The sequence below is a fragment of the Scyliorhinus canicula genome, chromosome 7 (genome assembly GCF_902713615.1).
Source record: "Scyliorhinus canicula chromosome 7, sScyCan1.1, whole genome shotgun sequence".
NCBI classification, from domain to species: Eukaryota; Metazoa; Chordata; class Chondrichthyes; order Carcharhiniformes; family Scyliorhinidae; genus Scyliorhinus; species Scyliorhinus canicula.
In genome coordinates this window covers 3,792,784-3,805,667 of record NC_052152.1, presented here as the reverse complement: position 1 = coordinate 3,805,667, position 12,884 = coordinate 3,792,784, and the positions used below count along the sequence as shown (strand labels likewise).

The 12,884-nt window shown below is 46.3% G+C and overlaps 1 protein-coding gene across 3 annotated transcripts in view; it reads left to right on the top strand.

The window, feature by feature from the left end:
• cadm2b (cell adhesion molecule 2b) overlaps nucleotides 1-12,884 on the top strand; it is a 1,840,301-nt gene that overhangs the window by 483,721 nt on the left and 1,343,696 nt on the right. The window contains exon 1 of one of the 3 annotated variants that reach the window (XM_038801313.1): nucleotides 5,542-5,560. The exons of the other annotated variants lie outside the window; for them this stretch is intronic. Within the exon in view, the coding sequence (XP_038657241.1) occupies nucleotides 5,557-5,560 (4 nt within the window). The 5' untranslated portion in view covers nucleotides 5,542-5,556. Of the gene's footprint in view, nucleotides 1-5,541; nucleotides 5,561-12,884 lie in introns of those variants that run through there. 3 annotated transcript variants of the gene reach the window in all.

The window sequence follows — 12,884 nt, the reverse complement described above, 5'->3', positions numbered from 1 at the left end:
TGGATTGGAATGATTCAGCTCTCCAGAATGTTTATTCACGTATCGTTATACTTGCTTCTCTGTGGGGGTCGGTTAGTTCAATTGTCTTGATAACTAGTGTGATTCATAATCATATCAATGGTGTGGGCTTCATTCCTGTACTGGCTGTGGAATGCATTGAGGCCTTGTCATGTGTTGGCGTCCTTCAAGCTATGAGTAGCTAAATTGCCACTCTCTAATGGAGAGTCATGCCTCTGGTCCTTTGGGAGTATGGCTAGATGATGATGATAACTTTTTTCTTACCTTCTTCACAAGATATTCATTCAACTCCATATCATAGAATTTACAGTGCAGAAGGAGGCCATTCGGCCCATCTGCAGCGGCCCTTACAAACAGCACCCGACTGAAGCCCATGTATCTCCCCTATCCCCATAACCCAGTCACCCCCACTTTTTTTGGACACTAAGGGCAATTTATCATAGATTATCATAGAATTTACAGTGCAGAAGGAGGCCATTCGGCCCATCGAGTCTGCACCGACTCTTGGAAAGAGCACCCTACTCAAGGTCAACACCTCCACCCCATCCCCATAACCCAGTAACCCCACCCAACACTAAGGGCAATTTTAGACACTAAGGGCAATTTAGCATGGCCAATCCACCTAACCTGCACATCTTTGGACTGTGGGAGGAAACCGGAGCAGGCGGCGGAAACCCATGCAGACACGGGGAGGATGTTCAGACTCCGCAGACAGTGACCCACGCCGGAATCGAACCTGGGACCCTGGAGCTGTGAAGCAATTGTGCTACCCACAATGCTACCGTGCTGCCCTAATTTAGCATGGTCAATCCACCTAACCCACACATCTTTGGACTGTGGGAGGAAACCGGAGCACCCGGAAGAAACCCACGCAGACATGGGGAGAACATGCAGACTTCGCACAGACAGTGACCCAAGCCGGAAATCAAACCCAGGTCCCTGGAGCTGTGTAGCAACTGTGCTAACCACTATGCTACCATGCTGCCCACACTCCATTTCAAGTAAAGTCACTCCAACATGACTTTAAATACTGATGTGCGTTGTGCTTCCTATTTTTCCCCATATATTCTATGGCACGAGAAGAAATCAGAATTCTATTGACTGTATTGTGTGCTTTCAGAAACTGGGGTACTAACATTGATGGTTTACAAAAAATCATGCCGGTCTTCCTTCTGTTTCTCACCAAGGGGAGTTTGTAGCAAGTTAATTTTCTGTTGTTCCTGACAACATTCTGGCCAATATCTGTGTATCTAAGATGGTTTAACGATCACCAAGGGAATCAAATTACTTTCAAATGACACCCCTTTAACAAGGGTGTTCAGATGAAAGTCTTACATTTGTTATTTTAATGCTGTTAGATATTCTATTGATTGCTGAAAATAAACAAAGCAGATATACCTCATTGTGTACAGTTCTATAAAGTTTATGATTCACACCAACCTGTAGTCCCAAGATGGTATTTATTATTAGGCTGTTGGAAGATAACCTGAAACTTGGTGACCTGGTGAACTCTGTTTCAACCACATTGAAGTTGTTATCTAAAAATGGTCCGTGATCTTCAAAAACCATTACGGTAAGCCAACAAGATTTCTAAAGTTGCCCGAGTTAATGGAAATGTCTATGCCCTGTTACTGTGACAAGATTGGAATATTTTTGCAATGGACTAACTGCAAACACTAATGGAATCTCCATGTGGATGTCAGCAGTTATTTCCTTGGAGTTGAATTCTGAATATTATTGGCAAGTGCTCACAAACTTTGGTGCTAATTAAGTGTCAGCATGAGCAGGGAAGGGGAAAATTTAGCTGTAACAAAAGCTTTTGCTTTATTGTACCTGTGATTGTAATCCTGGGGCCGGTTTTCTAAGTATAAATTAGTAGCAGGGGACCTGACTCAGCATCAGCATGTATCCACAAATCATAGGTTAATGACCCATGAAACCCCTCATCACTGGAGGTTACTGGGAGTCTAACTTCGGAGTGTAAACAGCTCAGCTTAAGGCAATACTCTCAAAGTTAATAACATATGCAAAGAAAGTTAGACACAGGGGTAAACAAGTGACATTCAAAGATCCAAACGGCAGCCGTTTTTGTTCCTACTATTTTTTTTCCTCTATTCTTCTTCCCATGGATACCAAAGGTTTTATCACAAATCTTTGGAAATTGTAATGCCAAGTTTTCCATTTCTGAGGAAATTTTACCTCATATTGCATCAAAGGCCAGAATCTCATAAATAATGGAAATATATTCCAGTATCTACACTGGCCACTATAATGTTGATACATTATTAAGATTTTTCTACAAAATTGTTTGTGTGCAGAACAATTGGAAATGGCAGACAAATGTGTTCCTGGCCTACTGAACCCCACTACTTATAGTCAAGCATGTGATCCCAGGGTGAATTACATTGAGGATATGCACCAGGCTCCTTACCTGTCAGAACTGATGGTTTATGATCTTTGGTTTCGTTTTGTTGCATAATTTATAATGAACAACATAGTTTCATAGACACGACCAAAAATACACTTTTGATGTAATACATTGCTGGCTGACATCTTGAGCATATTATTAAAATCTAGTTATTGGGGGTCATGTGATGTGAGCGCAGGAGTAGCTGCATTTTCAGGGGCTCTGCTTCTGCTCATCGTATAATCCGTCTTTTCATCCTCGTGCACATTGTCTTTTATTGGGGTACATACACTCCCAGGAAGTGTTTGGTAGGTGTCATTGTAATAAAGAGCTGAGATAAAATTCTAAAACCCTTGTTTGTCCATGGCAACTGAGGTGGGGCTGGGATGGGGCCCTGCTTGTAGTGACACAGTTGCTATTGAGCCAGCTTTCACCGTGGCGGTGCTGTCTGCATCAGGTGATCCTAAAGACTGCCCTGCTACATGTCTGTTATCCTGAACATTACACCCTGCTGATTATGTTGTTGTTTTGCTGTCTTTTTTCCTATAGGGGAGTGTGAAATATGGGTGTAATGACCTGTACCGTCGGTTATCCTGATTTAGCAAATGGGAAATGGGATTTGAAATGAAATGAAATGAAAATTGCTTATTGTCACAATCACAAGTAGGCTTCAGTGAAGTTACTGTGAAAAGCCCCTAGTCGCCACATTCCGCCGCCTGTTCGGGGAGGCTGGTACAGGAATTGAACCGTGCTGCTGGCCTGCCTTGGTCTGCTTTCAAAGGCAGCTCTTTAGCCATGTGCTAAACCAGCCCCGGATTTGTGCACAGTTTCACTCCTAATTGTAATTATGCCTTGTGGTGTCTTATAATCCTTGTGCGAAATTCTCCGCCCCCCACGACGGGTCGGAGAATAGCGGGAGGGCCTTCCCGACATTTTTGCCGCCCTCCCGCTATTCTCCCCCCCCCCCGCCGAAGTCCTGACCCGAATCGCTGCCGCCGTTTTTTTACGGCCGGCAGCGATTCTCAGCTGTTAGATGGGCCGAAGTCCCAGCCCTTTCCGCCGTTTTTACGAACGGCAAACACACCTGGTCTTGCCGTTCGTAAAACCGGCGTCACAAACTCGCTATTAATAACCATGGCACCGATTGGCACGGCCGTACCACGGGTGCCATGGGCCCGCGATCGGTGGGCACCGATCGCGGGCAGCGGGCCCGATGCCCGCGCACTACTTGTCCTTCCGCCGCCCCGCAGTATCCATTCGCGGGGCGGCTGAGGGGCAACCCGGCCCGCGCATGCGCGGGTTTCGCGCAAATACGTGATGACGTCACCCGCGCATGCGCGGGTTGGAGTCTTCCAAACTGCGCATGCGCGGCTGACGTCATATGACGCGTCAGCCGGCGCTAACTCCGGCAAGCAGGCTTAACGATTTTCGTTAAGCCCGTCTTGCCGGAGTCTACGGCGTCGGGCTGCTAGCCCCGACCGGGGACCAGAATCGGTCCCCCGTCGGGAAGGGGCGCGCTGCCGTAAAACCCGACCGGGTTTTACGGCAGCTTTACGATTTCTCCCGTTTTGGGAGAATCGCGCCCCCTGTGTTTTGGGGAACGGGGTGTTTTTCGTTATCACCCCATATCTCGTTGAAAGGAAGAGGAGTGAAGGAGAAGTGGGCAGCGGAGTGGAAGGTTGGGCTTGGAGGGTTTAGTTCACCCTCCCTGTGATTGATGTTCGTCTTACCAGTTAGGGCTAATCCATTTTGGGGTTTTTCTTTAGATTTTGAATTTAAGCTTGTGACAGAGTAGGCTGAAGTGGGATTGGCATCTGTGGTTGAGGATTGGGGATGGGAGTGGCCCTGGGTTACTGTGAGTCTGTTGGTTGGGTGCCCCTCACCTGGGTGAGCATCGTGCTAATTGAGGTTCTGGTCTCGCCCAGAAGGTGAAGGTTCTTGGTGGCAAAGGGAGGAGGGCCAGCACTCCCTCCCAGAATGCCTTATTGACGGTTCTTCTTTCCCCCAGACTGGGATCCCATCCTGGCTAGGGTTAGAACGATTATCCTATCCCTCCTTGTGAGCAAGAGTGGTGCATTGCCCTGGATGGGGTTGAGTGGTTGCAGGCCCAGTGGGGTGTGGTTTTGGGGTTTGCGTAGGAGGTCTGGGGACATGGTTTCCTGAGTTTTCCTTTTGGATGGTGCTAAGCTAGGCCCAGCCCGCCATCATGACTGGTATCCTGTTGTTCTCTGGGATTGGAGGTTCCCTCTTCTGAGGGTGTCTGTGAGCTGGGGGGCTTGCCATAAAGGCTGGGTTTAGCCCCAGGGTGCAGAGAGATGAGGGGATGGACTGAGCACTGGACTTTGTAGATATCCTCCTTTTTGTTTCCCTTGGGGAAGGTGTGATTCCCCCTTATTGACTGGTGGTGGTTCTCCGCGTTGGTGTGTCTCGGTGTGTCTCGGAACCCATCCTGAGAAGTGGGTGGTGTGAGTTGAATACTGATTCCCTGTTCTGTTGTTGTTTTGCCTTTTTAATGTGGTATTTTGTGACTTTGTGTCAATTTCTAAAATGCAAATTCTTAATAAAATCTAGATGTCAACAATCTGTGCCATGGATTTGTTGATTATTGTTCATCTCCAGAACAGTAAGTTCTGATGAAGCCTTCCAGCTGCAAAGCCAATCCATTTTTAGATGCTGACAACATCAATATACGTCCAACGTTTTTATTTTCTGATATTCCCATTTTTTAAATTGCTTTATTTTCGGAATATTTCCATAAACTGCTGCCCCGGGCCTGGAACGACACTCGCTGGGAGCATGTCACAAGAAATCATAATCATAGAATCATTCCTTGATGCTTCCAGGACATTGAGGATTGCTTCAGTGTTTCTGATACACTTTGGGGATTTGCAAATTTTGCAACAAAAAAAATTGCTCCAGCAGAGGAGGAGTGTGAGAGAAACCATCATGAGAAAGAGTGAGACTGAGAGCGGAGCCAGGAAGATAGAAATGCGCATGATGGAGCGAGACTGCGAGCAGGGCCAGGAGGATAAAAGAGTGCAATAAAGACTGAGAGTGACTGCAAACTTGGAGTTTTGAGCTCCTGAGGTGACATCAGGATTCAAATGCAGGGCAAGTGAAAGCAGCCGATTATGGGTGGGTAATAGTTACTACTTCTATCGCTTATAGTTTGCAAGGTCTGTATTTTGGGGTGTATAGTTTGTAAGGGCTATATTCTGTAATATAACAAGGAGCAGAGAAGAAAGGCCCTGGAGGAAATGATTTTATTTTAAGTATCTTCTAAAAGGTTTAATTTAAAGGAGTAAGTCATGGCAGGAGAGCTCAAAGCTGTGGTGTGCTCTCCTGCTCTGTGTCGGAAACTGGGAACATTTCCAGTGTCCAGTTCTAGCACATGTGCTAGAAGTGCCTCGAGCTTTAACTCCTGGGTTTCAGAGCTCGAGTGGTGGCCGGGAACACCGTGGAGCATCCACAAGGTGGAGAGTATCATGAATAGAACATATGGAGAGGTGGTCACACCGCAGGCTAAGAGTCCACAGGCAGGATGGGAATGGATGATCACTAGGCAATTCAAGAATCTCCTCTGGCCATTCACCCACAAAACAGATATACCGCTTTTAATACTGTTGTGGGGAATGACCTCTGCAGCAGAGGGGAGGAATAAAAAATGTGGGAATGCAATGGTTATAGAGGATTCAAGGGCAGCACGGTGGCACCGTGGTTAGCACTAGGAATATGGCGCTGAGGACTCGGGTTCGAATCCCGGCCCTGGGTCACTGTCTGTGTGGAGTTTGCACATTCTCCTCATGTCTGCATGGGTTTCACCCCCACAACCCAAAGATGTGCTGGTTAGGTGGATTGGCCATGCTAAATTGCCCCTTAATTGGAAAAAATATATAATTGGGTACTCTAAATTTATTTTTTTTTAAATGTTTTTCAAGTTATAGAGGATTCAATTGTGAGGGGAATAGATAAGGATTTCTCTGACAGCAAATGAGACTCCAGGGTGGTGTGTTGCCTTCCTGGTGCTAGGGTCAAGGATGTCTCAGTGGCTACGCAACATTTTGGAAGGGGAGGGTGAATAGCCAGTGGTCATGGTACACATTGGTACCAATGACATAGAGAACAAAAGAGATGGGGGTCCTAAAAGCAGAGTACAGGGAGTTAGGAAGTAAGTTGTAAAGTAGGACCTCAAAGGTAGTGATCTCAGGATTACTACCCGTGACATATTCCCGTCAGAGTGAAAATAGCAGGATATAGGGGAGGCGGTGGCGTAGTGGTATTGCCCAGGGTAAAGATCTGGGGACCCGGGTTCAAATCCCACCACAGCAGATGGTGGAATTTAAACTCAATAAAATATCTGGAATTAAAAGTCTAATGATGACCATGAAACCATTGTCGATTGTCATAAACGTCCACCTGGATCACAAATATCCTTGAGGGAAGGAGATCTGTCATCTTCACCTGGTCTGGCCTACACGTGACTCCAGACCCACAGCATCCAGGTACAACAGGCAGTAAAGAAGCCAATTGGCATGCTGGCCTTCATTCCGAGAGGATTCAAGGACTGGAAGGACATCCTGCTGCAATCATTCAAGGCCGTAGTGAGACCACACCTGGAATTTTGTGTGCAGTTTTGGTCTCCTGATCTGAGGAAGGATGTTCTTGCTATGGAGGGAGTGAAGTTTTACCAGACTAATCCCTGGGATGGTGGGACTGACACATGAATCGGTTATGATTGTATTCACTGGAGTTTAGAAGAATGAGGGGATTTCATGGAAACCTATAAAATGTGACCAGGACTAGATACTAGATAGGGTAGAAGGAGGAAGGATATTCCCAAAGATGGTGAGTCCAGGAACAGGGGTCATGGTCTTAGGATACAGAGTAAACCATTTAGGACTGAGATGAGGAGAAATGTTTTCACCAAGAGAGTGGTAAGCCTGAGGAATTGGCTCCCACATAAAGCAGTTGAGTCCTAAACATTGTATAAGTCCATCTGAAATAGGAACAGGAGTAGGCCGTTTGGCCCCTCCAGCCTGCTCTGCCATTCTATAGGATCATGGCTAATCTGACACCATTCCCTCCGTCCACTTTCCCCATAACCCGTGATTCCCTTACAGATCAAGTATCTAACTATCTCAGCTATAAATATATACAAAGAGTCTGCCCTCACAGTACTCTACGACAGGGAATTTCAAAGACTCACAACTCTCTGAGAGAAAATATTCCTCCTCATCTCAGTCTTAAATTGGCCCCCCTTTATTCTGAGACTCTGCCTTCTGGTCCTAGACTCTCCCATGAGGGTAAACATCCTCCCAGCATTTGCTCTGTCAGCCCCTTAAGAATATGTTTCAATGAGATAACCTCTCATGGGGCTGGTTTAGCAGAGGGCTAAATAGCTGGCTTTTAAAGCAGACCAATGCAGGCCAGCAGCGCGGGTTCAATTCCCGTACCAGCCTCTCTGAACAGGTGCCGGAATGTGGCGCCTACAGGTTTTTCACAATAACTTCATTGAAGCCTACTTGTGACAATAAGCTATTTTCATTTTCATTTAATTCTTCTTCATTCCAATCAGTAGAGTCCCAACCCTGTTTAACCTTTGCTCACAAGACAAAATCCCTCCATACCTGTAATCACCCGAGTGAACCTTCTCTGAAGCGCCTCCAATATGTTTCTCTACATAAGGGGACGAGTGCTCCAGATGTGGTCTCACCAGTACCTTGTACAGTTGCAGCAAGACTTCCCGACTCATACTCCAATCCCCATGAAATAAAAGCCAAAATTCCATTAGCCTTCCTGATTACCTGCTGTGCCTATGTGCTAGCTTTCTGTGTTTTGTGCACAGATACCCCCCAAGTCCCTTTATGTTGCAGCTTTCTGCAGTTTTTCTCCATTTAAATAACACTCTCTTCTTTTGTTCTCCCATCCAAAATGAACTTCACATTTTCGCACATTATACTCCATTTGTCAAATCTTTGCACACTTACTTAGCCTATCAATATCTCTTTGCAAACTGTTTGTATCCCTCTCGCAAATTGCCTTCCACCTAGACATACACCAGCTCTTGGCTAATTAAACATTTCTTATCAGTGAGCCAAGATAGGGTAAAACTTGAACCTTTACAAAGTGTTCAGTCCGACAAAGCATTCGCAGATAACTCTGATTTTCCAATTAGTAATGTACACGAGAAACAAATGACCAGTTTGCAAAATCCATAAACCTAATTAAATCATTTCAAAAACAAATAAAGTGAAAGATCAGAATATATTAAAGAGTCACACTGTATGAAATTGATTCTTTCAGTTGTGACAAACATCTAAAACACACAGGGTGCTAATTTTCACTTGTGGCCCAGGCGATAACTAGCAATTGTGGACCAACCGCCGGTTTTGGATTTTGTTTATTGTCACGTGAACCAAGGTACAGTGAAAATTATTTTTCTGCGAGCAGCTCAACAGATCATTAAGTACATGAAAAGAAAAGGAAATAAAAGAAACACAAGGTACACAATGTAACTACATAATACCGGCATCGGATGAAGCATATAGAGGTGTAGTGTTAATGAGGTCAGTCTATAAGAGGGTCGTTTAGGAGTCTGGTAACAAGGGGGAAGAAGCTGTTTTTGAATCTGTTCTTGTGTGTTCTCAGACTTCTGTATCACCTGCCCGATGGAAGAAGTTGGAAGAGTGAGTAAGCTGGGTGGGAGGGGTCTTTGATTATGCTGCCCACTTTCCCCAGACAGCGGGAGGTGTAGATGGAGTCAATGGATGGGAGGCAGGTTCGTGTGATGGACTGGGCTGTGCTCACGACTCTCTGAAGTTTCTTGCGGTCTTGGGCCGAGCAGTTGCCATACCAGGCTGTGATGCAGCCAGATAGGAGCTCTCTATGGTGCATCTGTAAAAGTTGATAAAAGTTAATGTGGACATCCATTGCCCACTTTTCCATTGAAGTCAGGTGAGGTATAACAGCATATCTATAACTGTTTGCTTTCTACCAGATCTATTCCTTCAAAATGCTAATCCAGAGTTTCCTGGACTCTCCCAATGCAACACAATCAGCCAGTGCCAAGAGTAGAATCCCTACAGTGCAGAAGGAGGCCAATCAGCCCATTGAAACTGCACCGACCCTCCAAAAGAGCACTCTACTTTGGCCGACTCTACCGTTCTATCCCCATAACCTGAGCACCTTCATACACGAGAGACAATTTTTTTAGCATGACCAATCTACCTAACCTGCACATTTTCAGAGTGCAGGAGGTAACTGGAGCACCTGGAGGAAACCCATGCAGACACAGGGAGAATGGTCAATGTATACACAGACAGTAACCCAAGATCGGAATTGAACACTCGTCCCTGACACTGTGAGGCAGCAGTGCTAACCACTGCACCACCGTGCCATTGTTAAGAAAGACACAAGTACAGTAGGCTAATTCCCCCCCCCCGAATTTAAAAAAAAAATAAATGAGTAAAATAAATGAAAGAAATGAATAAAACCCCCCCGAACTTGTCAAAAAAGATAAAATGAATAAAATAAATGAAAAAAATGAATAAACACCCCCGAACTTGTAAAAAAATAAAATGAATAAAATAAATGAAAAAAATAAAAATTAAATGAATAAAATATATGGATAAATGAATAAAAACCACTACAGAACTTGTAAAACAAAAAGCTGCAACCGTTTAAAAAAATAGCGGCTGCACTGCGCATGAATGCCCGATGCGCATGCACGCCGATTATCGTGCGTGCATGCACAATGCGGCCAAATTCTTTAACATTTTCGCGGAATGCGCATGTGCGCCGATCATCATGCATGCATGCGCAATGCGGCCAAATTTTTTAACATGTTCGCGCACGATGATTGGCACGCATGCACAATGCGGCCGAATTATTTATGTTCGCAGCAGCTTGCAGCCAGCGTTATGAAAAGCCGGCTGCTGCGTGGGGATTTGCGCGTTCGGGAGTGCCGTGGAAACAGCTCCACGAACCTTCCGACACCCGCCCACTACCCACCCGCGGGTCGCGCCCCCGACTTTGAAGAACACTGATCTAATCTAAAAGAGCATTTCATAATTTCCAAAGTTCAGAAATTAATTATTAGAATGTGCGATGGAAAGTAAAAATGGGAGTCGGATGGAGGACACAAATTCAAGGCAGAAATAATGGGCGTGATTCTCCCAATGGGCGGCTAAGTGCCAACGCCGGAGTGAAAAGGGAGTAAAAGTGTTTTACTCCAGCGCGGCGCTCGTTCCGGGACCCCATTTTGCGGCCCACAGGGGGCTAGGATGGCCCTTGAGCGGCCAACTGGAGCAGAGAATCGGCGCATACCTTGACGAGCACCGCGGCAACCATACCGGCTCCAATGGCGCCGATTCTCCAACTACGGAGAATTGCGTCCCGGCGTCGAAGCAGCATGGCGCGACTCGCACGGCGCCGTGTGATTCTCCGACCCGGTGGGGGGGTCGGAGAATTCCGCCCATGAAATTTAAAAAACAGAGTGACCAAATTCAGCCTGAATCTGAATCTAGTTTCAGTTGTTATTAACGAAGAGGTTTGTAACCACCATGGGCAGAATTTTATCACGCCCCTGCCCCCGCAGTGATTTTTCAGGCAGGGCGACTTGTAACATTTTGCAGGTGATTTTCCCATCCACAACATCAATTGCAATTTTATGGGTGGCTGGTGAAGCCTATGTGGGTCCACCTGTCCTCGCCCAATTGGCCACTTCTCACCGAGATCGCAATTCTTTGGCACAGATCTGATTTTTGGGATTGTTGGAGGGGAGGGGGCAGGGGGTGGGGAGGCCTGGCAGGGTAGCATGCTGGGGCCTCAGGCAGAAAGCTGGAACTGTGGTGGCTCTTGTATGGATTCCCTTTTGGATCAGCCGCACCCAGCCTCTTCCCCACCTGGCATGTGCACCCTAAACCTCCCCTGTGGCCCCTGGGACTAAGGTCCTGGACATGTCTGGAATGACCTTCCATTTGCTTCTTTACTCATTTCCCTGGAATTGGATGCAGTCCCAGAAGCGGCCTCCATTCCTGGTGGCACTGCTGGGGCCAGAGAGCTGCCAATCAATCAGATGATAGGCAGCACTCAGAGGGGCCCGTCTCTAACCAATTTACTCTCCTTGGAGCAGGGTTGTGTTCTCCATTGACCTGTTTGGTGGTGAAGCTTCTCCATCGATCTTTCTGCAGCAATATATGGGACATATTTGGTTGCAGCCACTTTCAGAGTACTTCTGTTATGATAGATTTATGATGGATTTGAGTGGGGAAAGTTCACAAGTTACATTTTTGTCCCATCAGCGAGAATAGAAATTCTGCGCAAATGCTTGGTGTTCATCACGCAGTAGTACATGATTGCCAAGTCTAAATGACAAGGCAAAGCTGTTACATTGTAACTACAGGTCAATTGTATGAGGTAGCATGGAAGCCTTTACATAGAAAGTATGAGCGGCAGTTTAGATAATAATCAAGTGTGAATCTCATTTTGAGGTGAAACAGATTATCGACAATTGGGAAGGTCCCTGGGATATACATATGTTAATGTATAGTAAAGGAAGTTGATAGGGGCAGACAGCCGAATTCACAGAAGGCATAATCAAAGAACAACAAAGGTATAATTGTCCAGACCCTAAAAAACCAGCAGAGGCAGTTACCATCTAGCAGCCTCAGAAAGCCAACAGGCCAGATTCCAGCCATCAAGCCAGAAGGCCAAGTTTACAGCAAGCAAGCTTCTAAATCTGAGAGCCAAAGCAGTGCAGAAAACATTCATAACAGCAGTATTGAAATATCTTCCCTGGACCAGGAAAAAGACACATCCCAGATTTGTGTATCTTCCCTATATTGTGTGGTAACTATAGCTGGTTATTTAATTTTGATGTTGTTTGGGGAACAGGAGAAGTCTTACAGAGTTCAGGTATCGTAGATATATCTGTAACAAGAGGTACATTCTATAGGAACTGTGTCTGTTTAATAATTCATACATCTAAATTGCTTGAGAGTAATATTTGTCTGGTTTGTGTGTATTTGTCTTTTCTTTATTTGAATACAGGGCGGGTTTCTCCATTGTCCAACACCGATATCATAATCGCCGATCTGGCAGAGAATCCATTTATTGCCCAAATCGGGGGCAGTGGCGGTTCAACACCAGTTTTCGAGTCTCCGCCCCCTCCAAAATGGCACAATTATGTCACATGCCGCACGCCGTTGTACCGGCATTGGCAGATCCTCGGCAGGCCCTCCTGTGATACTCCACCCCGATGGGTCGAGTTTCCGACCGCACGGTTGACCTGTGGTCTGAACGATTGGAACTTGGCATTGCGGCTGTGGACTGTGTCCAATGCCACTGGGGGGGGGGGGGGGGGGGGGGGGGGGAGGTGGGGTGGGTGCTTCCACAAGTGCTGGAAGGACTGGTGGGGGGTGACCAGGGGGTGCCCTGTGGGATCACGGATGGCGGGTCG